Below are 25,797 nucleotides of genomic sequence, written 5' to 3' on the forward strand. Positions count from 1 at the left end.
AAAAAAGTAATTCTGCCGTTTTGACTTTTTCTTTCTTGTTATGCCATTTAGCGATCGGGTTAATTTATTTTTTATTTTGATGGATTAGGTGATTCTGAACACGGCAATACCAAATATGTGTATGTTTGATTTTTTTTATTATTGTTTTATTTTGAATGGGTTGAAAGGGGGGTGATTTGAACTTTTAGATTTTTTTTATTTTTTTTTATTTTTAAAACATTTTTTTTTACTTTTGGCATGCTTCAATAGTCTTCATGGGAGACTAGAAGCTGCTATAACCCGATGGGGTCTGCTACATACAGTTGATGATCAGATCGCCTGTATGTAGCAGAATTGCTGACTTGCTCATGGCAATCCGGCAGTGACAACTACAGCTGGAGACCTCTGGTTGTCGACCCATTGGTGATCAGCAGTCATCTTCATTTGCATAATGGAAGGAGCTGAACTCTATGTATATTACCACTGACTATGACTAGCACAATTTTAAAGGCTTAAAATATTATATGTGCAGTACTGGCACTTTAATATACACAGTATGATTTTATATACCATTGTGATGATTGTGTACAGTATATACAGTCACTTCAATATTTTTCAAATTATCAGACTTGCATTGAAATATACTGATATTTTTTACTTCCATTTTTATAAACTAGTTTATGCATGTAACAATTATTAACGGTCATAGTATTTATATAATTCAAGCCATTGTGGTCACCCTCTTCTGATGGCCTGGAGCACTGGATATTTATATGCGGAAACACTAGAAGAAATAGATAGATATAATTACTTACATGTTGTAACAATATAGATGTTTCACATTATACTGGTATAAAGAGAATATTTCTCTGAGCACACAAAAAAAATGAGTATATGTTTACATGTGATGTTTTTGCTGGAGATAATACTGCAGGAAAATAACATTGGCAATATCTGCACTAAATTGTGCATATACCACAGCAGTTTCTGCCATACAAATGCTTCTGCGGTGAATATTTGATGTCTACATTTACAGGCTGCAGATGTCAAATTCATAACTCCATTTAATTTGCGCTGGGCTTTCTTCTGCAGTGTGTGACTAGGATTCCGTATAATCTCATCCACAATGCTTGTACTGTAATATGCAGAAGATTTTCCACCTGGAAACTTTGCTGTAAATATATATGACCCACGTGCCCACTTTTTATTTATTCAGTGTAAACTGACCTGGGTACGTGTTTGAAATTCACAGCATGACAATTTTTCTTGCAAGCATGCTGAGATTTCTGTACAGACTTTCTCCATGGAATTGCATCAGATTCAGAAAGTCCGCAGGTAATTAATGCTTCTGCGTTTTCAGCGTGTTTCTCTCCACAAAGAGAACCATTACTCATTGGATCCCAGTCAGACGCCTCTCACCCAGCCAAACTAAATCTCACACTTTGCACTGATGAGGGGCAGTACCCTGAAACACAGTGTCTGCAAATTGAGATTCTGGTTTAGCTTTCATCCTAAGATCATGTGACAAGACTCGTTGGAGAGTCGATATTGACTTTCAGGATTGCTACTTCCTATAGGTGGCACTAGAGTTCTCTTCCTCTCTGAAAAGGCAATTTACATATTTCACAGAGGAGCATTGTGGCTTAAAAGTCTCCGCACCTTGGCATGTCAGGCTTGACATGTTAGCCTCCGCAAGGAAAAACGTTACCCCTTGGATTCTGGTCAGACGCCTCTCACTCAGCCAAACCAGAATTCACACTTTGCACTGATGAGGGGCAGTACCCAGAAACACAGTGTCTGCAAATTGAGATTCTGGTTCTGGCTTTAATCCTAAGTCATGTGACAAGGCTCGTTGGAGAGTTGATATTGACTTTTAGGATTGTTACTTCCTATTTGTGGCACTAGAGATCTGGTACTTTGCTTCGCCGAAGAAACAATCTGCTGCGGAAACACATAAAAAATGCATGGAATCTGCACATGACTATAGCAATAGAGTTTTGTCAAAGCCAAGTCCCAGGAAATATCGAAAACAAAGCAGCTTTATTTAAAATATTATATGGATTTTTCTGTTTTTCACTCACTGCAGTTTCCCCAAAAAAGCAAAAAAATGTGATCAATATTAACCATGTATCCCAAAACAGTACCAATGAAAACTACAACTCCCTGCCCCCCAAAGCAAACAAGACCTCACTCAGCTCAATTGAAAAAAAAAAAAGTTATGGGTCTATTAAAATGGCTACACAAATGAAATGTGTTTCTCTACTAAAATCTAAAATAAACTATATATAGGTTAGGTATCAATGTAATTACGCTGTTCCAAGAAATCATGTTGCTATGTCATTTTTTTACTGCATAATGAACACCGTGAAAACAAAACCTTTAAAATAATGGCAGTTTTGCAGTTTTTTTCCAATTTCATCCCACCTGGAATTTTTTTTCACATTTTTCAGTGTGCTATACAGTAAAATGGTTTGTTTCTAAACTACTGCTTGTGTGACAAAATACAAGCATTCATTTGTGTATATAAACAGATAAATAAAGTTCTAGCTCTTAATAGAAGGGAAAAAAACACAGAAAGCACGAAAATGAAAAATCGTTTGTTACCGAAGGAGTTAAATACTATTTTTGTGTGGCAATTTTAAATCAATGCAAAACTGCAATGCCAAAAATCTGTATGTAAAAATGCATGCAAAAAGATTATACAATTTATAGAAATGCAGATTACTATTAATTAGGATGCCAATTGGGACTGTCACGGGTTTACCGCAACAGAGAGTAGCCAGAAGACCATAGCCTCTGATTTTTCCTACTTTTGCACTGATTAGAAGTACTTCACCTTTCGTATTAAATAGTGTAAATTTATTTTTGCAGTGCAGGGGTTAATCTGCTCTGTTGAGAGCTCCTGGAGTGTTATGGCTCTCAGCTGTGCACTTTTAGCCATCTCCCATCTCCCATATAAACTAGGCCCTGGCTAGCACTCATTGCCAGAGATAGTTTATGCTGCATAGCTGGAGGTTGTTGTTGGTCGTTATTTGAGAAGGCGTTTTGTGGATTTATCTGTGACTGTTGCTAGGTTTTGAGTATGTGATAAATCCCTTTCTTCTAATACCTTGGTTTAACCCAATCCTCCACTCCCTGGTGCATTCCTCTCTTATCTGTTTGAGTATATTTGTATGATTGGTATTTTCCTTTATTCCTGTTCTTTGTACCTTGTTAGTCTGGTTGATGTATTACGGTACACTACGACTCCCCTCTTCCCTGGGTGGGGGAAGGGTACAGACTGAGGGTGGACTCAGGAGCTAAGGCAAGGTATGTGGCCCCGGCATCTTCACCATTTGAAGTAACCCGGGGAAAAGGGCGAGCCAGGGCGCCCCCTAGGGTTAGGGACAGGGAATGAGCCCCTGGTCCCGGGAACCCCAAAAACAAAGTCATCACAGGTATTGTGCACTCAGGAGTAATGTGCCCTTTGTAAAAATGTTATTCCTAAATGAGTCTTTTATTAGAGCTCGCACACGCTAGCATATAAATTGGAGGAGTGCAGCAAAAAAATCGGATTGTTCTCGGATCTATGTTATTCAATAGGCAGTGCAGATCTGCATATTTTTTTCTCAGCTGTATTCCGCTTGAGTACAAAAAAATCGCAGCATGCTGTGATTTCACTCCGAAATCGGACAGTGAGAGGAAAAAAAAATCACACGTCATAATGACCATTAGTATGGCATCTGATTTTTACGAATACATTACAATTCTGCTAAATACGAAACTGTAAATGGTCATGTAAATGATTAATAACTGCTAAATAAAAAAAAAAGATTGTATACGGACAGCACACGGATGACAAGTGAGAAAAAAATGGTCCCACTCTGCTCAATGAGAATGAGGCCGATTTTTTTAAATGCTAGTGTAAGCGAACCCTTAGGAGCATAGCACACACTGAGTTTTACTCGTTAGTTCATTCAGCAGATGTGGTTATATAAAAGAACAGAATTTTCATAAAACAAATCATTTTAAACAAGTTTTTGTTGCTAAATATGTGACAATGATGTTGTTGCCCTGTGAACCCAAGCTTAGCATACTTTTACAATCAGACTCTGTAACTTATTACATTGCTTGAGTTAATTTCTTTTGCACTAAGCACTCTTACTTTGTGGATATATTGCCACTTCTTAACGTGCTTTAGGCCAGTCTCACACGTCCAGATAATTCCGGTACCGGAGAAATCGGTACCCGAGTTATCCGTGTCCATGTGCTCATGTGGCACATCAGTGTGGCACACGTGCAGCAGCCGTGTGCCGCCCGTGTGCCGACTGAGGACCACACGGACTGTGCAGGAGACAGCGCTAGAGTTAAGCGCTGTCCCCTGCTTTTGGTGCTGAAGCCGGCATTCATTCCTTCTCCCCAGCAGTGTTCGCTGGAGAGAAGGAATGAAAAAATCAATGTTTTTTTAATATTTTTTTTGTTAAAAATAAAGTTTGGGGTCACCTCCTGCCTCCCACCCCCTGTGCACCTGCCCGTTTGCATTAAAATACTCACCCAGCTCCCGCGATGCCTCCTCTCAGCGCCGCAGCTTGTCCTGTATGAGCGGTCATGTCGTACCACTCATTACAGGGATGAATATGTGGCTCCACCCCTAAGCAACTGAATTTATAAAGTACTTATCACTCTCCTGATTATTTTGTTTTTTTGGGGGGGGAGGGGGTTCAATCCACCATACGGCTCCAGAGATAGGAGCCTTATTATTTAGTGTTAATTTTTATGGTCTTTATCAAGGGTTGTGGCTCATAGCAGCCTAAATAAAGACAAGCTTCCTGAGAATCATCTGTGCTACACTCCCCTTGAAAAGAACCTAAAAATGTGCACTAAAAAAAAAAAGGCTCATATCTCTGGAACCGTATGTTTTAGAAAACAAAAACAAAATATTTAGGGAAGCAGGGGGAATAACATAATATTAAACTCTGTCTACTTTTGACCTGATGACACATCCTCTTTAAGTTATTAGACTTGGTCAAAATCTTTGAGCCGCTTTATACAATTTACTTGATACATGTACAATGATACCATGCACCTTCTTCTTGGTAAGATCTCCATTTTTTAAGCATTTTTAGTAATGGTTTTATGTGTATATTGTAATAAATAGATTTTTGGGGGAGTAAATATATGATAAATGCAGTTATTATTGTAGGTGTAATATTCTGATTCATCATACTTTAACAACCTTTGACTTTTTTTGTGCAGAGAAAGTTGGATTATAGCAGTGCTCCATCTTAAACAGTCGTGGTAACTAGTACTTAGCATTCTACGTCTTTATCTTTATCATGAATGTGTAGCAAGCTCAGTGCATGTGAACTTCTTCAGAAAAGGTTAAAAAGGGCTTCCAGTGTATCAGATGGTAAACTGGACTGTGCATTTATATTACATTTCATCCCAAAAAACAGGTAGACTTTAAGATACTCCTAAAGATAATATGACACATTTATATGAAATTATATCAACAGTATCAGAACTAATTAAACAGTGTTTGTTCATCTATACTTCACATACCTAATAGGAATGAGGCTGAAAATTGCTATAATTCCGGATATAATAAAACAGGTTCCGTTGAATGTCTCCAGAGTGACTTGGTAAATTTTATTGAACACTACTGATGTTAACACCCCTGAGATGGCTAAAGATAGCTGGAGAACAGCAAAAGATTTCCCTGAAATGAAACAAATAAATGAACAACACTCATAATTATCATAAAAAATTGATGCACACTTTAAATCCATTCAGTCACCACTGCCTTAAAAACGGTACTGTTTTTCCAACTCAACCTCATCACTTAAAAAGCAAAAGTACTTATTCAGACCCCAATCCTTTCTATGCTTGTGTACACTAGCCCACTGCTAACTAGCATTCCCCTAACCAGACTGGTTTCACTTCTATCCACCATGAAAGCAGAACCCAAGCTGATCTTTCTGTCTAGAGGTTACTCTAATACCATTGTCCTCTGTCACTAACTATATTGTTTTTTTCTGTATAATTAAAGGTATTGTCCACTTTATCGTAATGTTGACACATTTATTGGAGACATGATTTTTTGGCAGCGACTAATATATAACGATTACAGGTTCTCCTCCTTGTGTAATCTTCATTATAGGCTGCAGAGCTCTTGGAGCGCCCCCAGACGCAGGGCCGCGGGGTACTCGATACTGGGCCTCTCTGTCTCAGTTCTGGGGTTGTCACGGTGGCTAGACCCGGTCCGTGACCCTGCTAAGGGGCGTCCAATGAAAGGGGATAGTGCGTGGTGCAAGGCGCGATGAATAACGAGGACACAGGGTTGCAGTCTCTTTACCTTTTTACTGAAGGCTTCAGGATCCTCAATCCAGAGCACTGCTAACAGGGCTGGCTGAGACCGGCCGGTCCGAAGGCACAACCAGAGTTCCCTTTGCAGGTGGAAATCTGTGCCTACCTTCTAGCGCCTGTGTGTTGTAGTTCTTCCCTGCTGAGCACCACGGGATAGTTCTCACAACTGTTGTGTCTGTTTCTGATGTTCTCTCTCTCCGTCGCCCAGATGATATGGCTAGGAAGCACCCGTATGACGGGGTAGGCCTGGAGTTATTCTGGGACCCTAGAGACGCCCCTATCACACAATTGCCTCCTTTGTCTTCGTTAGGTGGTTCAGGTGAGACAGCCAACCTATAGTTAACTGTCCTGCCGCTGTTTGAAGTAATACGTAGAGTCTCTTACTTCCTCGGTGCTCCGGCCACCGGCTACGCGCCTCAGAAGGATGTTGCCACGGTCTTAAGGGCATGACTCCTTCTGGTTCTATCTCCTCTGTGCTGTGATCTCGCTTCTCACTTCTCCGCAATATACTCCGTTTTCGTGTCCTTTCTTAGGAGTCTGCCGCTGTAACACTCAAGCACGGCTCCGTAACGTTCTGTCTGTCCTTGGCCGCTGTCAGGATCCCACCCCTGACAGGTCCTCTCCCGAGCTCTCCCTACCTACTTTCACCCTAACTTCCTGTCCAACCCCCAGTTTTACCAGAGTGTGAGGAGTGGCCTAATAGATAGAACCACCCCCCCTGGTGGCCGGAGTGTAGAGTGTAGTGTGTGTCTGTGATACCTGGTCAGGTGAACTCCTTTAGTGCAATCAGATGTAACATCACTCCCCTTAGTAGAAGAGCGACATTACTGCAACGACCAGGACTCTGGGGCGCTGCACTCTCCTGTTCCCAAAATGGCTGCTGGTGGAGTATGTAACCAGACCAGTCTATCTTTGTAAAACACTGCACAGAGGAAAGTTGTCTTTCAATTAGAATAGGCTCATGGACTGGTTTGGTCACATTCTCCACCATCAATTGACATTTAAAAATAGAAGGGCTGTGCAGTCAGGGAGGAAGGAGGAGAATCTATAATACGTACAGTGGGGAAAAAAAATATTTAGTCACCCACCAATTGTGCAAGCTCTCCCACTTAAAAAGATGAGAGAGGCCTGTAATTGACATCATAGGTAGACCACAACTATGAGTCAAAATGAGAAAACAAATCCAGAAAATCACCTTGTCTGATTTGGTAAGATTTAGTCTGCAAGCTATGGTGGAAAATAAGTATTTGGTCATTAACAAAAGTTCATCTCAATATTTTGTTATATATCCTTTGTTGGCAATAACAGTGGTCAAATGTTTTATGTAAGACTTCACAAGGTTGGCACACACTGTTGGTGGTATGTTGGCCCATTCCTTCATGCAGATCTCCTCTAGAGCAGTGATGTTTTTTGCCCGTTGCTGGGCAACATGGACTTTCAACTCCCTCCAAAGGTTTTCTATGGGATTGAGATCTTTAGACAGGCTAGGCCACTCCAGGACCTTCATATGCTTCTCACAAAGCCACGCCTTCATTGCCCTGGTGGTATTCTTGTGATCATTATTATGCTGAGAGACTCATCTGTTGTGAACTCTATTTCTGGGCTCCCTCTTGTGGTCACAGTGGTACTGTGTGAGTGCTGTCTTTCTGCAGGTTTGTGACTGGCATCAGCTGTCTCGTTATCTGTGGGCTGGTTTTCTATTTAAGCTCACTTGGACTCTCAGTCTATGCCTGCTGTCAATGTATTCAGTGCTATTCTGATTCCTTCTGACTACCTTGCTCCCAGTCTCTTCAAGAGAAGCTAAGTTTCCGTTTTGTTCATTTTTTGATCATCAGTGTTCTATATGATTCTTGTCCAGCTTGCTAATATGTGATTTCCCAGCTTGCTGGTAGCTCTGGGGGGCTGAGTTTCTCCCCCCACACCGTTAGTTGGTGTGGGGGTTCTTGAATTCTCAGCGTGGATATTTTGGTAGGGTTTTTTACTGACCGCACAGTTCGCTATCTGTCTTCTGCTATCTAGTATTAGCGGGCCTCATTTGCTGAATCTGTTTTCATTCCTACGTGTGTCTTTTCTCCTTACCTCACCGTTATTATTTGTTGGGGGCTTCCTATATCTTTGGGATTATTTCTCTTGAGGCAAGTGAGGTCTTGCTTTCTCTTTAGGGGTAGTCAGTTTCTCAGGCTGCGTCGAGACGTCCAGGATTTTAGGCACGTTCACCGGCTACCTTTAGTGTGTTTGGATAGGATCAGGTTTTGCGGTCAGACCAGTTACCACCTCCCTAGAGCTCGTGTCTATGTTTAGTTACTTAGCTAGTATTTCCTGTGATCCCCAGCTGCTGGGATCATAACACCCATCCACGTTTCATCTTCAATGCCCTTATTGATGGAAGGAGGTTTGCACTCAAAATCTCACGATACATGGCATCAATCATTCTTTCATGTACACGGATCAGTTGTCCTGGTCCCTTTGCAGAGAAACAGCCCCAAAGCATGATGTTGCCACCCTCCATGCTTCATAGTAGGTATGGTGTACTTTGGATGCAACCCAGCATTCTCTCTCCTTCAAACACGACGAGTTTTGTTTCTACTAAACAGTTCTACTTTGGTTTCATCAGACCATATGACATTCTCCCAATACTCTTCTGGATAATCCAAATGCTCTCTAGCAAACTTCAGATGGGCCTGAACATGTACTGGCTTAAGCAGGGGGACATGTCTGGTGCAGCGCCCCAGAGTCCTGGTTGCTGCAGTAATGTCATTCTTCCACCAGGAGGAGTGATATTACGTCTGAAGGTATTAAAGGAATCCATCTTTCCAGGTATCATGACATCACAACACACTTCACACTCCAGACCACCAGGGGGAGCCATGCTCCTATCTAGTAGGGCACTCCTGACAGAAGGGTAAAACTGGTGGGTTGGAAAGGAAGTTAGAGAGCAGCTGGCTGGGCTTTTCCCAGACAAGACCTGTCAGGCAGACAGGGGGAAAGGAGGAACATCTGAGCTGCAGACAGAGGGTCCCTGTCACGGGTGGGATCCTGGCAGAGACCTAGCACGAGATAGAAAGCTACGGAGCTGCGCCTGCCCCACGTGTGGCAGTATCCTAAGAAAGGACACAAAGAGAAGTGTATTGTAGAGAGCGAGAAATAAAGTCACAGCACAAGGAGAAAACACCGGGAGGAGTTCTGCCCTGAGACAGGCAGCCTCCTTCTGAGGCGCGTAGCTGGTGGCCGGAACACCGAGGGAGTAATTGACTCTACGCATTACTTCAGAGACCGGCAGGACAGTCAATTCCAAGTTGGCTGCCCGACCTTAATACCTAAGAAGACACGATGGCAAATTGTGGGGGTCGGGGCATCTCTAGGGTCCCTATAAACAAGCCTCAGGCCATCCCAGTCAAACGGGTTTGTCCTATCCATACCATCTCGGGGACAGAGAGGAAGAAATAACATCTAGAAGATCTACAAAAGTTGTGAGGACTATCCCGTGGTGCTCAGCAGGGAAGTACTACAACACACAGGTGCTAGTAGGAAGGCTACTGATTTCCACCTGGTTAAGAGAACTCTGGATTTGCCTTCAGACCGGCCGGACTCTGCCTGCCCTGTGAATGGTACTCTGGACTGTGGACACTGAAGTCTACAGTAAATGGTAAAGAGACTGCAACCTTGTGTCCTTGTTAATCATTGCGCCTTACATTGTCCACCATCACTATTTACACATCTGGGAAGCTCTGGGGACATACTTCACCTGTGGGAAGGTATACCATCTAGCTGCCACTCCATCACCCCAGCGGACCCCTAAGCAGCGTCGGTCACTCTGACCGAACACCACAGGTGGCGTCACGAAGACTAGACAAACTACACCTTTAATTGGATGCCCCTCAGAGGGCCACGGACCGGGTCAGGCCACCGTGACATTCCTAGAACTCAGAGGGACCCGGTACCGATTACCCCATTGCCCTTAACGTGGGGGCGCTCCACTGGCATTGCAGGATCTGAGTCCCTGGTGGCATAGTGTGTTACTGATGGTAGCCTTTGTTACGGTGGTCCCAGCTCTATGCAAGTCATTCACTAGGTCCCCCGTGTGGTTCTGGGATTTTTGCTCACCGTTCTTGTAATCATTTTGACCCCATGGGGTGAGATCTTGCATGAAGGCCCAGATCGAGCGAGATTATCAGTGGTCTTGTATGTCTTCCATTTTCTAATTATTGCTCCCAGAGTTGATTTCATCACCAATTTGCTTGCCTACTGCAGATTCAGTCTTCCTAGCCTGGTCCAGGGCTACAATTTTGTTTCTGGTGTCCTTCGACAGTTCTTTGGTCTTCACCATAGTGGATTTTGGAGTGTGACTGTTTGAGTTTGTGGACAGGTGTCTAATATACTGATAACAAGTTCAAACAGGGGCCATTACTACAGGTAATGAGTGGAGGACAGAGGAGCCTCTTAAAGAAGAAGATACAGGTCTGTGAGAGCCAGAAATCTTGCATTCTTTTAGGTGACCAAATACTTATTTTCCATCATAATTTGCAAAATAAACCTTGCCAAATCAGACAAGGTGATTTTCTGGATTTGTTTTCTCATTTTGACTCTCATAGTCGTGGTCTACCTATGATGTCAATTACAGGCCTCTCTCATCTTTTAAGAGAGAGAACTTGCACAATTAGTGGCTGACTAAATACTTTTTTTCCCACTGTATATATATATATATATATATATATATATATATATATATATATATATATATATATATATATATATATATATATATATATATATATTAGAACATGTTGTAAAATCATGTTCTCAACACGTTAAAATGCAAACCAAATGACCCATGGCTTTAAATTCAGAATGCTCCAATTGTTATTATTTGTTCTTGATTGTACAAGGGTGAATAGTGCTACTCTAAAGGTAGTGAATCAGGCACAAATGAATAAGGAGCTACATCCCACTGATCTGGAAGTAGTCAGAAAGAGAGTGAGAGAGGACATCAAGTTATACTGATGCCAGACGCCCTCTGAAAGAAGGAACTTGAGGTCTGCTGCACCCATGTGAATGCATCACTAGATGATCTTGTTTGTACAGCCCTTTTAAGAAAGAGGGCATGTCATGAATACCTTTCCTGTATTAAAGGCTATGAAACGCACATGTGTCCTGTGAGTGAAGAAGGCCTTCTCAATCATTACATAAAATAGAATGGTATTAAACCATTATGAATTGATAGTATTAAGGTTTTGATGGGTCGTACAATGTAACTGTTCCTGTAACCTATCAGCTCAGCAGCACTTTGCTAAGTAAAGTACAGATAGGGCCATATTGGCACTGTCATACAGATTAAACTGATAACACAGGTGAAGATATCCGTTTTGTAGATTTTCTTTAATCATTGTTTGAAGTTTCCTGTATTCATATCTTCGTGCATCGGGGCGGGACTGTGGGTAGGGTCTTCAGCTTTGTTATGTATCATCCACTGTGCCTGGATGTAGTTTCTTCTCATTTTAAAATTATTCACCCACACGGTCCGAGCTGAGTGCGGTGCTTGTGCAGATTGAGCTCTTCGAAGTTTTCAAGAAAATGGCGTTGGCGACTGTGCATGCATATTGCTTGGTGCCACCAGCACCATTTTACTGAAGCGCATCATTAGATCAAGTGCATCGTGAGATCAATCTGTGTAAGTGCCGCCCGTGGCTAGGACTAATGGTAGGCTTCAGTAAAATGGCACCTGTGGCACTGAGCAATCTATGCATGCGCAGCCAAAGACAGCATTTTCAAGAAGACTTCCAAGAGCTCAATCTTCGCACGTGCTGCCGATGACATGAAGGGCGCCGGTGTGAAATTTTAAATAAATTAAAAGAAAATACCCCCAGACACAACTGAGGAGACGGAACAAAGCTGAAGACCTTACTCATAGTCCTGCCTCTATGCATGAAGATATGAATACAAGGAAATGACAAAGCTTAAAGAAAACGGATTTCTTCATCTGAGGTATCATTTTAATTATTATGACAGTGCCAATATGGCCCAGTCTGTACTTAACTTAGTAAAATGCTGTTGATAGGTTCTTTTTAAAGGGAATCTGTCACCCCCCAGGACGTATATGACCTATTAATATGGGCATACAGGTAATAGAAATGTTACACTAGTTCTACCTACTAGTCCTACCTGTTTGCCTCATAGTTACCATCTTGTTGCTGAGAAATTATACATTCCGTCTTCATGCTAATGATTTCTTCCAGGATCCAGGGAATATGGTGCTTGGAAGAAATCCCTGCCTCCTGTCTTCATTGTAATACTACCCCCCTCCCGTGCACGTCATTTATGGCCCCAGAATCCTGCGCCCTGCACTCCCTCAGAAATACATACTTCATCCTCCCTTCTTTGGGTGCTGCACTCAGGGATCTTCTGCGCAGGCGCTGGTGAGTCACTGTGACCTCTGGTGTGCGCACCAATAATATGCTCTCCCTACTTCCTCCCTGCACAGTCATCGCTAGGAACCATGTGAATATGGTGATGACTATGGAGGAAGGAAGTGAGGAGAGCCCTTCCGCACATACAAGTCACTGGAACGGAAGTATTATTTTTTTACTTACCATATGATGATCCTTGTATATGTTTGGATAAAACAGACCTTATAGTTGGGAGTGTTATTAGTGCAAACATCATTACTGCACGAGCTGCAAAACATTGAAAAATAAAAATGATCAACATACACCACTTTTATACATTTTTGTTTAAGTGTAACTCAGGGTTCTAATTAAGCTTCACTTCATCTGGAACAAAAATGTAATTTGTTTCCCAAGTCCTCTATCTAAATGCCTAGGTAGGGTGGCTTTTACACTTTATTTTCCACTAATCACCTACTAAGAATACTATGGACTAATTGCTATTGATTTATACATGTTACCCAGATCTGGATCATGCAGCCATATTTTCGGGTACTCCGATAATTTCATAATTATTATTATTTATTTATATAGCACCACTCATTCCTTGGTGCTGTACATGAGAAGGGGTTACATACAAATTACAGATATCACTTACAGTAAACAAACTAACAATTACAGACTTATACAGATGGGAGAGGACATTGCCCTTGCGGCTTACATTCTACAGGATGGTGGGGAAGGAGACAGTCAGTTGGTGTGTTGCAGCAGCTCCAGTGTTAGCGAGGCGGTAGCTCCAGTAGTGGTGAGGAGGCAGCGGGGTCAGTGCAGGCTGTAAGCTTTCCTGAAGTGGTGGGTTTTCAGGTTCCGTCTGAAGGATCTGAATGTGGTTGATAGTCGGACGTGTTGGGGTAAAGAATTCCAGAGGATGGGGGATACTCGGGAGAAGTCTTGGAGGCGGTTGGGTGAGGAGCGAATAAGTGTGGAGGAGAGTATGAGGTCTTGGGAGGACCAGAGATTACGTGAGGGAAGATATCAGGAGATTAGTTCAAAGATATATGAAGGAGATAGGTTGTGGATGGCCTTGTAGGTCAGTATTAGTCATTTGAACTGGATACACTGAGGGAATGGGAGCCAGTGAAGAGATTTGCAGAGGGGAGAAGCAGAAGAGGAGAGAGGAGAGAGATGAATTAGTCGGGTAGCAGAGTTAAGGATGGACTGGAGAGGTGCAAGGGTGTTAGCAGGGAGGTCACAGAAAAGGGTGTTGCAGTAGTTGAGGCGGGAGATGATAAGGGCATGTACAAGCATTTTAGTAGATTGAGAGTTGAGGAAAGGATGTATTCTTGAGATATTTTTGAGCTGGAGTCAACAGGAGGTGGAAAGAGCATGGATGTGAGGTTTGAAGGACAGGGCAGAGTCAAGGGTTACTCCAAGGCAGCGGACTTCCGGTACGGGGGAAAGCGTGATGTCGTTAATTGCGATAGGTCAGGTAAGGAAGATCTGTGACATGGAGGAAAGATGTTTAGTTTGTCCACATTGAGTTTGAGGAAGCGAGAGGAGGAGAAGAAGGAGGATATGGCTGATAGACACTCCAAGATTCTGGACAGCAGAGAGGTGATGTCTGGGCCAGAGAGGTGGATCTGAGTATCATCAGCATAAAGGTGGTACTGGAATCCATGGGACTTTATGAGTTGCCCCAGGCCAAGAGTGTATATTGAGAAGTAGGGTCCTAGAACAGAGCCTTGGGGGACTCCAACACAGAGAGGGTGGGATTAGGAGGTAGTGTGGGAGTGGGAGACGCTGAATAATTAAATCATATTTCAAATAAATTCCTCCTTACAATCACACCTAATGACAAATTATCCACTATAAGCAACAAGCTGTTTGACAATCCCTGTAATCAGGACTTTTAATGAGTAATGCTTTTAACAGGCAGACTATTCCAATGAATCTTACCAAATAGTAGAAATTAATGAAAGAAGGCAGCCCTAAAATTTATGGGGCATGTTTTGTTAGACAAAAGTCATAATTCTGTTTTATAAATGTAACTTTTTACAATTTACTGACATAAAAATGAAATGTATCGAAGGTAGAGATAATGACAATACCCTTCTACTTACCTATGAAAAATAAGAATGTCCATCGCACAAATGCCATAATGAATATTCCACCAGTGAAAGACGCTATGCCAATCAAAATCAGAGTGACATCCTTAAACCACCGGGATGAAACAAACACGGCTAAGAAGCTGGTGATGAAAATCATGTATCCTGCTGCATTAGCATAGCCAATGTACTCAGGGTTGAAGTTAAGTGGTTTGTTTAGCAAAAATAAAGAAAGTACATCAACACATCCATCAACAGCAACATTGTACAATATGGCACTAGCAAAAAGAAGAGCGATAAAGCCTCGTGATGGTGTCCCAGATGAAGTGCTCAGAGGTGGTTCTTTACCTATTCCTCCGAGAAGCTTTGAACTTTCAGTAGGTTCCGCAGAGGATACATGTCCATAATTGACTATTTCTGTGTTTTTATGCTGGGGTACTTTGAGTACAAAAATAGAATACAATAAACAAAATGCGTAAAGCGAAAGGCTACATATTACTAGGGTTGTACCTTGATGGTTTGTTATTCTCACGCTCACAAAAATATGTCCAGAAGACAAACTACCAATAAAACCAGCAATTCCATATACCAGTTCAATGACGATGAACTTCAGAGAGCGGTTTTGTTCGGAAGAGCTTTCAGACGCCCAGGCCATAACTCCAGCCCAGTAGGTTGTGAACCATCCAGTTATACCATTTAAAGCAGCAGAGCCAAACATCACTTCAATAGGCCAGTCCAAAAGGATGACCAGCAGCAAAAGGCTCCTCGATATTAGGTATCCAAATAGTGGCACACTTATAGTAACCTTCCTCCTTTGCCTGTCACCAATTTTTGCCAAAATATAGGCAGAAAGCAAAGGTACTAGTCCCAAGATCAGGTTGTGAATGATGTAGAAGTTTGATATGGATTTCTGAAGCATGTTGCTATCAGATGTATTTAGAGATGCCATGGAATGGTTATAGTAATTTTTTACCGCAAAAAGCAGTGCAGTGTCATAGAAGGAACTGGCTAGCTGAGCGGCAGCAACTACTGGCTCAATCCAGGTCCTCACCCGTGGGCTGTTTACCTGAGCTTCAGCAATTACTCTCTCAATCCAGGTCCTCACATGTGCCATGGTTGTAGGTACCGTTATCAGTCTTTCAGGCTATGAACAAGAATTGTTTTTTGAATGAAGTAACTTCCTGTATGATCTGTTTGAGATCTATCTTCCAAATGAAATGCCGGATAGGTGCTGTGCAGGATCTACCTTTGCGGTAGAATATGTTGCAGTTTTATAGGCTGCAATCTCAGTCGCCAGGTCGAAGTTAGTGAGTAGATTGTTTTTAGATAAATAGATATCCAAAGTGTCTGACAGAATGACAGTGAAAAGCGAGCTGCAAACACTTCCTCATTTCTGCTGAACTACTCATGTGGCATAGGCGGAACAATGCTTTGTTTGCACGCTTCACATCAGTTTAAGCAATACAGGAGTGGCAGACGGAGAAAATGAGGAAACTGTTCAACAAATGTCAGATTAAAGGGGATATCCAGCTCCCAAATAAAATCTGGGAGTCAATGCCAGAGTTATACAACTGGTGAAGAAAACTTTTGTGCTGAAAGTTATATGTATAATGTTTGTATACAATATACTGTATATTATGCATTATTCCTCATAGGGGAAGTAGAATATGTAATTCACCGCACACTCTTGTGGATTCTCATGCCAAATTTATACAGATTTATTACTTCATAATCTGGGAGCATAACAGAATAGGTGAGATATACAAGGAATGCGATATACAAGACGTTTTGGCTCCCCGGAGCCTTTTTCACAATCGCTGTGAACAAGAGAAGTATATATAAACAACATGAAAAAATAACCAAATAAAATACCAAAATAAACAATCAAATGAAATCTTTGCATTAAATATCAGATAAACCTCGTGTAAGAAAAGCACTCAGGTCAAAAATAAATCTTTGCACCAAACAAGTAAGAGTAATAATAACAGAAAATATAGACAAAGTAGTAGAAAAAGAGTAGCCCACAGTGACATTTTATCAGATAAATCACGAAATTGGAATCACAGGTGTAAAAGCCACGTATTGGATAAGATTTACCAGTCCTAGGATGAGTTATGCTATCAGATTTGATGATATTAGAACAAGCCGCGCAGCTCAGGCAGGGAAAGGTACCATTGCGTTGGGTAGTTAGAAATCTTTGGGTAGTAGTCGGGTGTGTGCTGCCTATGTCGGCTCTCACAAGTCTATCCTTGAAGTTGGGTGGTCTCTTGGTACATATTAATACTGGTTCACCAAAGGAACCAATATTAGGGAAGGCTCTTGTGAGGAGGGGCCAGTGCTTTCTGATAATCGAATAAAACTTGGGCATAAGTGGGTGGAACTTGCGTACGAATGGAACCCTCTCTCTAGAGTGTGTCAAAGGAGAAGGGGAAGAAGGTGTTAAGGCACATGCTCTCTCAGTGTTGAGAAGTCTCCTAGGGTAGCATCTTCTTTGGAATTTTTGGGCCATCGTGTCCAATCTATCGTTACGGATGTTGGAATCAGAGACAATACGCGTGACTCTGTTAAACTGAGAACGTGGTAAGCTATTCTTGGTGGCTGTAGGGTGGCAGTCTGTAGGTTTACAGTCTACTTATTACCAAAAATTCATAAATCACTCCATGACCCTCATATACATACTAAGCGTCACGCCTAAGGTGCCATACAGTGTAACTAGTAGTTTTAGGCTACTTTCACACTGGCATTTTTTGTCCTCCGTCGCAATGCGTCGTTTTGGTCAAAAAACGCATCCTGCAAAAGTGCTTGCAGAATGTGTTTTTTGTCCATAGACTAATATTAACGATGCATTGCGACGAATTGACACACGTCGCAACTGTCGTGCGACGGTTGAACCGTGTTGTGGCGGACCGTCGGCTGCAAAAAACGTTACATGTAACGTTTTTTGCTGGCGACGGTCCGCTTTTTCCGACCGCGCATGCGCGGCCGGAACTCCGCACCCACCTCCCCGCACTTCCCCGCACTTCCCCGCACCTCACAATGGGGCAGCGGATGCGCTGGAAAAATGCATCCGCTGCCCCCGTTGTGCGGCGTATACAACGCTAGCGTCGGTAACCTCGGCCCGACGCACTGCGACGGGCCGAGCCCGACGCTAGTGTGAAAGTAGCCTAATACCGTTTACAGGTGTTGTTTATGTCTCCACCCGTTCTCTTATTTAGTGGTTTATGTCCCGTATATATACATTTTGTGGTCCCATTTGACTAGTCAGCGCCGTCAGTCTCCAGTTATTGCCACCATGCAATTACTATTTTTTAGCAGGAATGATTACCAGCTCTTTAGGGCACACCAGCGCAGTGATATATCCACAAGAGCAACTTGAGGTTGCAGCGTCTGTCACCATAGCGATGATCGCGCACGCGTGGTGTATACACACCAGCGGCGAAACGTCTCTTCCGGTCCAGGCCGCAGACTTCTGGTCTGACGGCATTTAATACTGTGCTTCACAACGGGCTAATACACGCCTGGTTCAGCTACCTACAACCTAACCAACAGTTGTTTATATATACTTCTTTTGTTCACAGCGATTGTGAAAAAGGCTCCGGGGAGCCGAAACGTCTTATCTATCGCATTCCTTGTATATCTCACCTATTCTGTTATGCTCTCTCTTCCGCTCTGCTCTGTTGACAGGGCATGAATGCAGATATCATGGTGATTGACAGTCAGCTCCCAGCTGCATAACTGCGGGGAACCGGCCTGGCTGTAAATTAACATGTTGTCAGCAGTCACGCCTCATCAGCAGAGCAGCCCAGAAGAGGTAGAGCTGCTCTGTGGATGTGAAACAGCAGAATAACCGGCAGGAGCAGAACAGGCAGATACAGTAGTTAAAACCTACAAGAAACAAAATGAGCTTAAACCCTGCTGTAACAAAATAGGTAAAAAGCAAAAGTGCATTTAAATAAAATAAAGTTCTTAGTAATACTGTTTTTGATATATAAAAAAGCATAAAAGCCATCCCACCAGTGGCAAGGTGACCCTATTTAGGACGGTCCTACAAAGTCTAATATTAAAACCTTACCATGTATCAGAAGTGACCTGTGTGAATAAGGGCAGACAAAGGACTGCGTCCCAAACTCTGGACACTTCAGCCTTGGGAAGCTTTTTAAATGTAATATCCTGCTCAGGGAAGGGAGGCCTAACTTGCACAACATGGTAAAACCCAAGAAAAAACACACAAATTGAGCTGGAGTTTGAGTTAGGCTACGTTCACATTTGCGTTGTGCGCCGCAGCGTCGGCGCCGCAACGCACAACGCAAACAAAAATGCAGCAAAACGCATGCACAACGCTGCGTTTTGCGCCGCATGCGTCCTTATTTTCATTGATTTTGGACGCAGCAAAAATGCAACTTGCTGCGTCCTCTGCGCCCGGACGCAGGCGCCGCAGTGACGCATGCGGCGCAAAACGCAAGTGCACCGCATGTCCATGCGCCCCCATGTTAAATATAGGGGCGCATGACGCATGCGGCGCCGCTGCGGCGCCCGACGCTGCGGCGCTGACCGCAAATGTGAACGTAGCCTTAGTATACATGCAACATATGAATGCATGTTCACATTAGCCTTTAAACAGACAAAACCTACAAGAAACAAAATGACCATTAACCCACTCTAGCAAAATAAGGAAAACTTAAATAACATAGGATTCTTAGTAACACAGTTTTTGATATAAAAAAAAAAAAGCATAAAAGCCATCCCACCAGTGGCAAGGTGACCTTGTTTGGGACGGTTCTTCATTGCACTTTTGCTTTTTACTTATTTAATTACAGCACGGTTTATACTCATTTTGTTTCTTGTAGTTTTGTCTGATGGCTAATGTGAACATGTGTTTATATGTTGCATGTATACCAACTCAGACTCCAGCTCAATTTGTGTGTTTTTTCAAGGTACAATAGTGAACAGCTATAAGAGAAAAAATAAAATCGTCATGGATAACCTTTTTAATTATTTAAGATTAAAAAAAAAATCTCATTTTACCTCTAGATCAAATCTGAGGCATTCGGAGATAAAGTATGGCCCTTTGACAGTCTGATGACATTCTGCAAATATCCGCCAAAGGGATGGTTGACTGATGGTATAGCATAATATAAGGTTTGCCATGCAGGCAGAGTAAGAATCCTCAAATGCCACTAAGTGGGGAAATATCCCAATTGCCAGTGTGATGTCTGGATGGTGGGGATTGACACCCCCTTTCATTCCACCTTATTCATATGTGGTTGGGAGATATCCCCTTTATAGATGACGATTACGTATTTTTTATGTCACAAAAAATTGTTTTATTCATGTGAATCTTTTGATGTGGAGAAGTGGAGAATATTTTATGTATGGAGCTGTTGGGTCCTTATTTTGTCACTGTTGTGGAAGATGGATGGTGGGGATTCACACTCCCCTCTTTTCCACCTTCCTCATTAGGGTGTGGAATTATTATTATGATATTTCACGTGTATTTTTCATAATGTCTGAGACATGTTATTATAATAATGGTATTCCATAAATGGTTACTTAAATATGCACTGAGCACTTTTTATATTGTCTGTATACATTGTACACTTTTTAATATTTTGTAACTAATTGATGTACTGAATTGATGAATTGAGCACCTTTATAATAATAATAATAATAATCTTTATTTATACAGCGCCAACATATTCCGCAGCGCTTTACAGTTTAATAGTTTCAAACACAACAGTCATAAGTAGTGTTGAGCGATACCGTCCGATACTTGAAAGTATCGGTATCGGAAAGTATCGGCCGATACCGGCAAAGTATCGGATCTAATCCGATACCGATACCCGATACCAATACAAGTCAATGGGACTCATGTATCGGACGGTATTCCTGATGGTTCCCAGGGTCTGAAGGAGAGGAAACTCTCCTTCAGGCCCTGGGATCCATATTAATGTGTAAAATAAAGAATTAAAATAAAAAATATTGCTATACTCACCTCTCCGACGCAGCCTGCACCTTACCGAGGGAACCGGCAGCGTTGTTTGCTTAAAATTCGCGCTTTAACTTCCTTACGCGAAGTCCCGGCTTGTGATTGGTCGCGCGCCGCCCATGTGGCCGGGACGCAACCAATCACAGCAAGCCGTGACGTAATTTCAGGTCCTTCAGGATTTTAAAATTACGTTCCGGCGTTGTGATTGGTTGCGTCGCGGTCACATGGGCGACGCGACCAATCACAAGCCGTGACGTCACGGGAGGCTGGACACGCGCGCATTTTAAAATGCGCACGTCTCCTGCCTCCCGTGACGTCACGGCTTGTGATTGGTCGCGTCGCCCATGTGACCGCGACGCAACCAATCACAACGCCGGAACGTAATTTTAAAATCCTGAAGGACCTGAAATTACGTCACGGCTTGCTGTGATTGGTTGCGTCGTGGTCACATGGGCGACGCGACCAATTACAAGCCGTGACGTCACGGGAGGCAGGAGACGCGCGCATTTTAAAATGCGCGCGTGTCCAGCCTCCCGTGACGTCACGGCTTGTGATTGGTCGCGTCGCCCATGTGACCGCGACGCAACCAATCACAACGCCGGAACGTAATTTTAAAATCCTGAAGGACCTGAAATTACGTCACGGCTTGCTGTGATTGGTTGCGTCCCGGCCACATGGGCGGCGCGCGACCAATCACAAGCCGGGACTTCGCGTAAGGAAGTTAAAGCGCGAATTTTAAGCAAACAACGCTGCCGGTTCCCTCGGTAAGGTGCAGGCTGCGTCGGAGAGGTGAGTATAGCAATATTTTTTATTTTAATTCTTTATTTTACCCATTAATGTTGTTTCGATACCGATACCCGATACCACAAAAGTATCGGATCTCGGTATCGGAATTCCGATACAGCAAATATCGGCCGATACCCGATACTTGCGGTATCGGAATGCTCAACACTAGTCATAAGTAACAATGTTATCAACAATACAATAATTAAAGCACAATAAGATGATCCTGCTCGTGAGAGCTTACAATCTACAATGAGGTGGGGGAGATACAAAGTACAGGTGTGTATTTACAATGATGTATTTACAATGATGGTCCAGCCATCTTCAGGGGGTGGGGGATGGATACTTGCACTTTGATGATATTCATTGCTTGAGTAAGGATTGTATCTGAAAGGTCGCCACGCCGTTTGGGCATTAAACATCACTTTTTTTTGGAAGTCTGCTGTGCTGTTTGCCCTCTTTTTTCATTATCTATCTATATATATATATATATATATATATATATATATATATATATATATATATACAGCTCTGGCAAAAATTAGGAGACCACCACATCAAAACCCTGTCTTGGGCAGTCCAATCTCCAGACCTGAACCCCCATTGAAAACCTCTGGAATGTAATCAAGAGGATGGTGAATAAAAGGATCACAGCGCTCCATCCGGGTGTAATAGTTTCAAAGAGGTAGCTTTATTATGCCATCAAAGCAACGTTTCGACCTAATAGGTCTTTATCAAGCATGATAAAGACCTATTAGGTCGAAACGTTGCTTTGATGGCATAATAAAGCTACCTCTTTGAAACTATTACACCCGGATGGAGCGCTGTGATCCTTTTGTTTGAAGCTACTTGATTGTCCTGGAAGGTTCCCTGGACTTTGAACGGGCGCCCCAGCAAGTGAGTGCTGTCAGCCATCTTTTTTATTCTTGAGGATGATGAATAGTCACAAGCCATCAAACAGAGAAGAACTGCTTACATTTTTGGGCAAGAAGCAGTGAGAAAGACTGGTGGAAAGCATGCCAAGACGCATGAAAGCTGTGATTAAAAATTATAGTTATTCCACAAAATATTGATTTCTGAATCCTTCCTGAGTTAAAACATTAGTATTGTTGTTTCTAAATGATTATGAACTCGTTTTCTTTGGATTATTTGAGGTCTGAAAGCATTGTTTTTTGTTTTTTTATTTTGACCATTTCTCGTTTTCAGAAAAAAAAATACTAAATTTGTTGCTTGGAAATTCGGAGACATGTTGACAGAAGTTTATAGAATAAATGAGCAATTTATATTTTACTCAGAAATATACCTATAAAGAGAAAAATCAGACAAACTGATCATTTTGCAGTGGTCTCTTAATTTTTGCCAGAGCTGTATATACACATCCTAGATATCACTGAATGAAATATTCCAGTTGTAAATCTTTATTCATTACATAGTGGAATGTGTTGAGAACAATAAAACCTAAAAATGATCAACGTAAATCACAGCTAATATCCCACGGAGGTCTGGAGTTGGAATGATGCTCAAAATCAAAAAGGAAAATGAAGTTACAGGCTGATCCAGCTTCAGTGGAAATGCCTCAAGACAAGGAAATGATGCTCAGTAGTGTGTGTGGCCTCCACATGCTTGTATGATTTCCCTACAATGCCTGGGCATGCTCTTGATGAGGTGGCGGATGGTCTCCTGAGGGATCTCCTCCCAGACCTGGACTAAAGCATCCGCCAACTACTGGACAGTCTCTGGTGCAACATGACGTTGGTGGATGGTGTGAGACATGATGTCCCAGATGTGTTCAATTGGATTCAGGTCTAGGGAACGGGCGGGCCAGTCCATAGCTTCAATGCCTTCATCTTGCAGGAACTGCTGACATACTCCAGCCACATGAGGTCTGGCATTGTCCTGTATTAGGAGGAACCCAGAGCCAACCGCACCAGCATATGGTCTCACAAGAGATCTGAGGATCTCATCTTGGTACCTAATGGTAGTCAGGCTACCTCTGGCGAGCATATGGAAGGTTGTGCGGCCCTCCAAGGAAATGCCACCCCACACCATTACTGACCCACTGCCAAACTGGTCATGTTAAGGATGTTGCAGGCAGCAGATCGCTCTCCATGGTGTCTCCAGACTCTGTGAGGTCTGTCACATGTGCTCAGTGTGAACCTGCTTTCATCTGTGAAGAGCACAGGGAGCCAGTGGCGAATTTGCCAATCCTGGTGTTCTGTTGCAAATACCAAGCGTCCTGCATGGTGTTGGACTGTGAGCACAACCCCCATCTGTGGACGTCGGGCACTTAGTCCATCCTCATGGAGTCAGTTTCTAACATTTGTGGCCTACTGGAGGTCATTTTGCAGGGCTCTGGCAGTGCTCCTCCTGTTCCTCCTTGCACAAAGGCTGAGGTAGCGGTCCTGCTGCAGGGTTGTTGCCCTCCTATGGCCCCTCCACATCTCCTGGTGTACTGGCCTGTCTCCTGGTAGCGCCTCCAGCCTCTGGACACTACGCTGACAGGCACAGAAACGTTTTTGCCACAGCTCGCATTGATGTGCCATCCTTGATGAGCTGCACTACCTGAGCCACTTGTGTGGGTTGTAGAGTCCATCTCATGCTACCACGAGTATAAAAGCACAACCAACATTCAAAAGTCACCAAAACATCAGCCAGAAAGCGTTGGTACTGAGATGTGGTCTGTGGTCTACACCTGCAGAACCACTCCTTTATTGAGTGTGTATTGATAATTGCCAATAATTTCCATCTGTTGGCTATTCTATTTGCACAACAGCATGTGAAATTGATTGTCAAGCAGTGTTGCTTCCTAAGTGGACCGTTTGATTTCACAGAAGTTTGATTTGCTTGGAGTTATATTCTGTTGTTTAAGTGTTTCCTTTTTTTGAGCAGTGTATATATATATATATATGTTTTGAAGAATATTTCCTTTGAAAATTATGTGTAAATGACAGAGAATTTCTCTATGTAAAAGCTCATGTTAAAATCTTAAAATTGCATTGCAGTCAATTAGCAGTCACACTGTATACGGATGTAAATTGGATGCTAGGAGTGAAAAATCGGATTGTACTCACATAAAAAATGCATTGCACTTGCATGACACTTGCATTACTCTCATCCGACTCTCCTGCATCAAAATCAGACTGATTTTAAAATCGCTACTGTGTCTCCAACCTAACTATGGTATCGCTGTAATCGTACTGACCCAAAGAAAAAAACTGCCTTATTTATTTTACCACACACAGAACAACATAACCCCCCCAAAAAAAATCTTGAATTGCTGGTTTTTGTTCATTCTGCCTCAGAAAAATCGGAATAAAAAGCGATCAAAAAAGTCATTTGTCAGGAAATGTTACCAATAAAAACGTCAACTCATCTCGCAAAAAAACAAGCCATAATATGACTCTGTCGGACGAAATATGGAAAAATTATAACTCTCAAAACAAGGTGATGCAAAAACTAGTTTGTGCAATAAAAAACATTTTTAGTGTGTGACGCAGCCAAACATAGAAAAAACACTATATAAATCTGGTATTGCTGTAATCACACAGACCCGAAGAATAAAGTCGCCATATCACTTATAACGCACAAGGAACAGTGTAAAAAATAAATGAAACCAATTCTTCACCTGCTGTTTTATTCATTCTGCCTCCCAAAGATCATAGTAAGGCTCAGCACACATTTATCCTGTGCACTTCAATGAGCATTTACTTCCGTGTAAATCTCTGAAATATGTGATTCAGGCAGAACCTCTGGCAAAAGATTCCCTATAACGAGGCAGATGGAAGCACTGTGGACGCCATAGGACCTGTAATCCAGCAGTGTCCAGATTTTTAGGATTGCACAAAAGTGCCGTCGACCACAGTATTCTGCACCTTTGAAAAGAAGAACACCGCTGAACAGAGGCCAAACAGAGTCCAGAGTAACTTTGCTGCCTCATTATAGTGAATGGATCCCTTGGGGGTTTCATCTGACTCACATCACTTGGAGATTTAGATGGAAACCCCATAGTAAGTGCTCAGCGTAGTGCTCCGGAAAAATGTGATCCTAAATGTTATGTAAAATGTTTCTAACAAAAGCTTCAACTCAATCCACTAAAAAAGCAAGTCCCTACTTAGGTCCATCATCTGTCAATGGAAATATAGGGGTATTCCACGTTACTGGTAGCACAAAGGCTCTGTTAAAGTTAAATGGTTCCTCTCCCCTTAAAAAAATTCAACAA

The 25,797-nt window shown here is 42.5% G+C and overlaps 1 protein-coding gene across 2 annotated transcripts; it reads right to left on the reverse strand.

Annotated features, from left to right (window-relative positions):
• Positions 1-124: 124 nt before the first annotated feature.
• LOC143765036 (solute carrier family 46 member 2-like) lies at positions 125-16,216 on the reverse strand. Of its 2 annotated transcripts, none has more exons than XM_077251285.1 (4): positions 14,825-16,216; positions 12,912-12,995; positions 5,521-5,677; positions 125-763 (listed from the first exon to the last, which is right to left on the reverse strand). In XM_077251285.1, the coding sequence occupies exons 1-4, from the start codon at positions 15,921-15,923 to the stop codon at positions 715-717; spliced, it is 1,389 nt and encodes a 462-aa protein (XP_077107400.1). In that variant the 5' UTR covers positions 15,924-16,216; the 3' UTR covers positions 125-714. The 2 variants fall into 2 exon arrangements, with proteins under 2 accessions (XP_077107400.1, XP_077107410.1); XM_077251295.1 differs by lacking the exon at positions 125-763 and adding an exon at positions 782-1,920 and having other exon boundaries at positions 14,825-16,190.
• Positions 16,217-25,797: the final 9,581 nt, after the last annotated feature.

This window comes from Ranitomeya variabilis, chromosome 1 (genome assembly GCF_051348905.1).
Source record: "Ranitomeya variabilis isolate aRanVar5 chromosome 1, aRanVar5.hap1, whole genome shotgun sequence".
NCBI classification, from domain to species: Eukaryota; Metazoa; Chordata; class Amphibia; order Anura; family Dendrobatidae; genus Ranitomeya; species Ranitomeya variabilis.

What these genes read in the sequence shown, in the direction of transcription:
- LOC143765036 (XM_077251285.1), bottom strand. Translation starts at nt 15,923, where the DNA reads ATGGCACATGTGAGGACCTGGATTGAGAGAGTAATTGCTGAAGCTCAG. An exon ending in GACATTCTTATTTTTCATAG is followed by an intron (nt 12,996 to 14,824) that starts GTAAGTAGAAGG and finishes AATGTTTTGCAG; the next exon opens with CTCGTGCAGTAATGATGTTT. An exon ending in TATACAAGGATCATCATATG is followed by an intron (nt 5,678 to 12,911) that starts GTAAGTAAAAAA and finishes GTTTCATTTCAG; the next exon opens with GGAAATCTTTTGCTGTTCTC.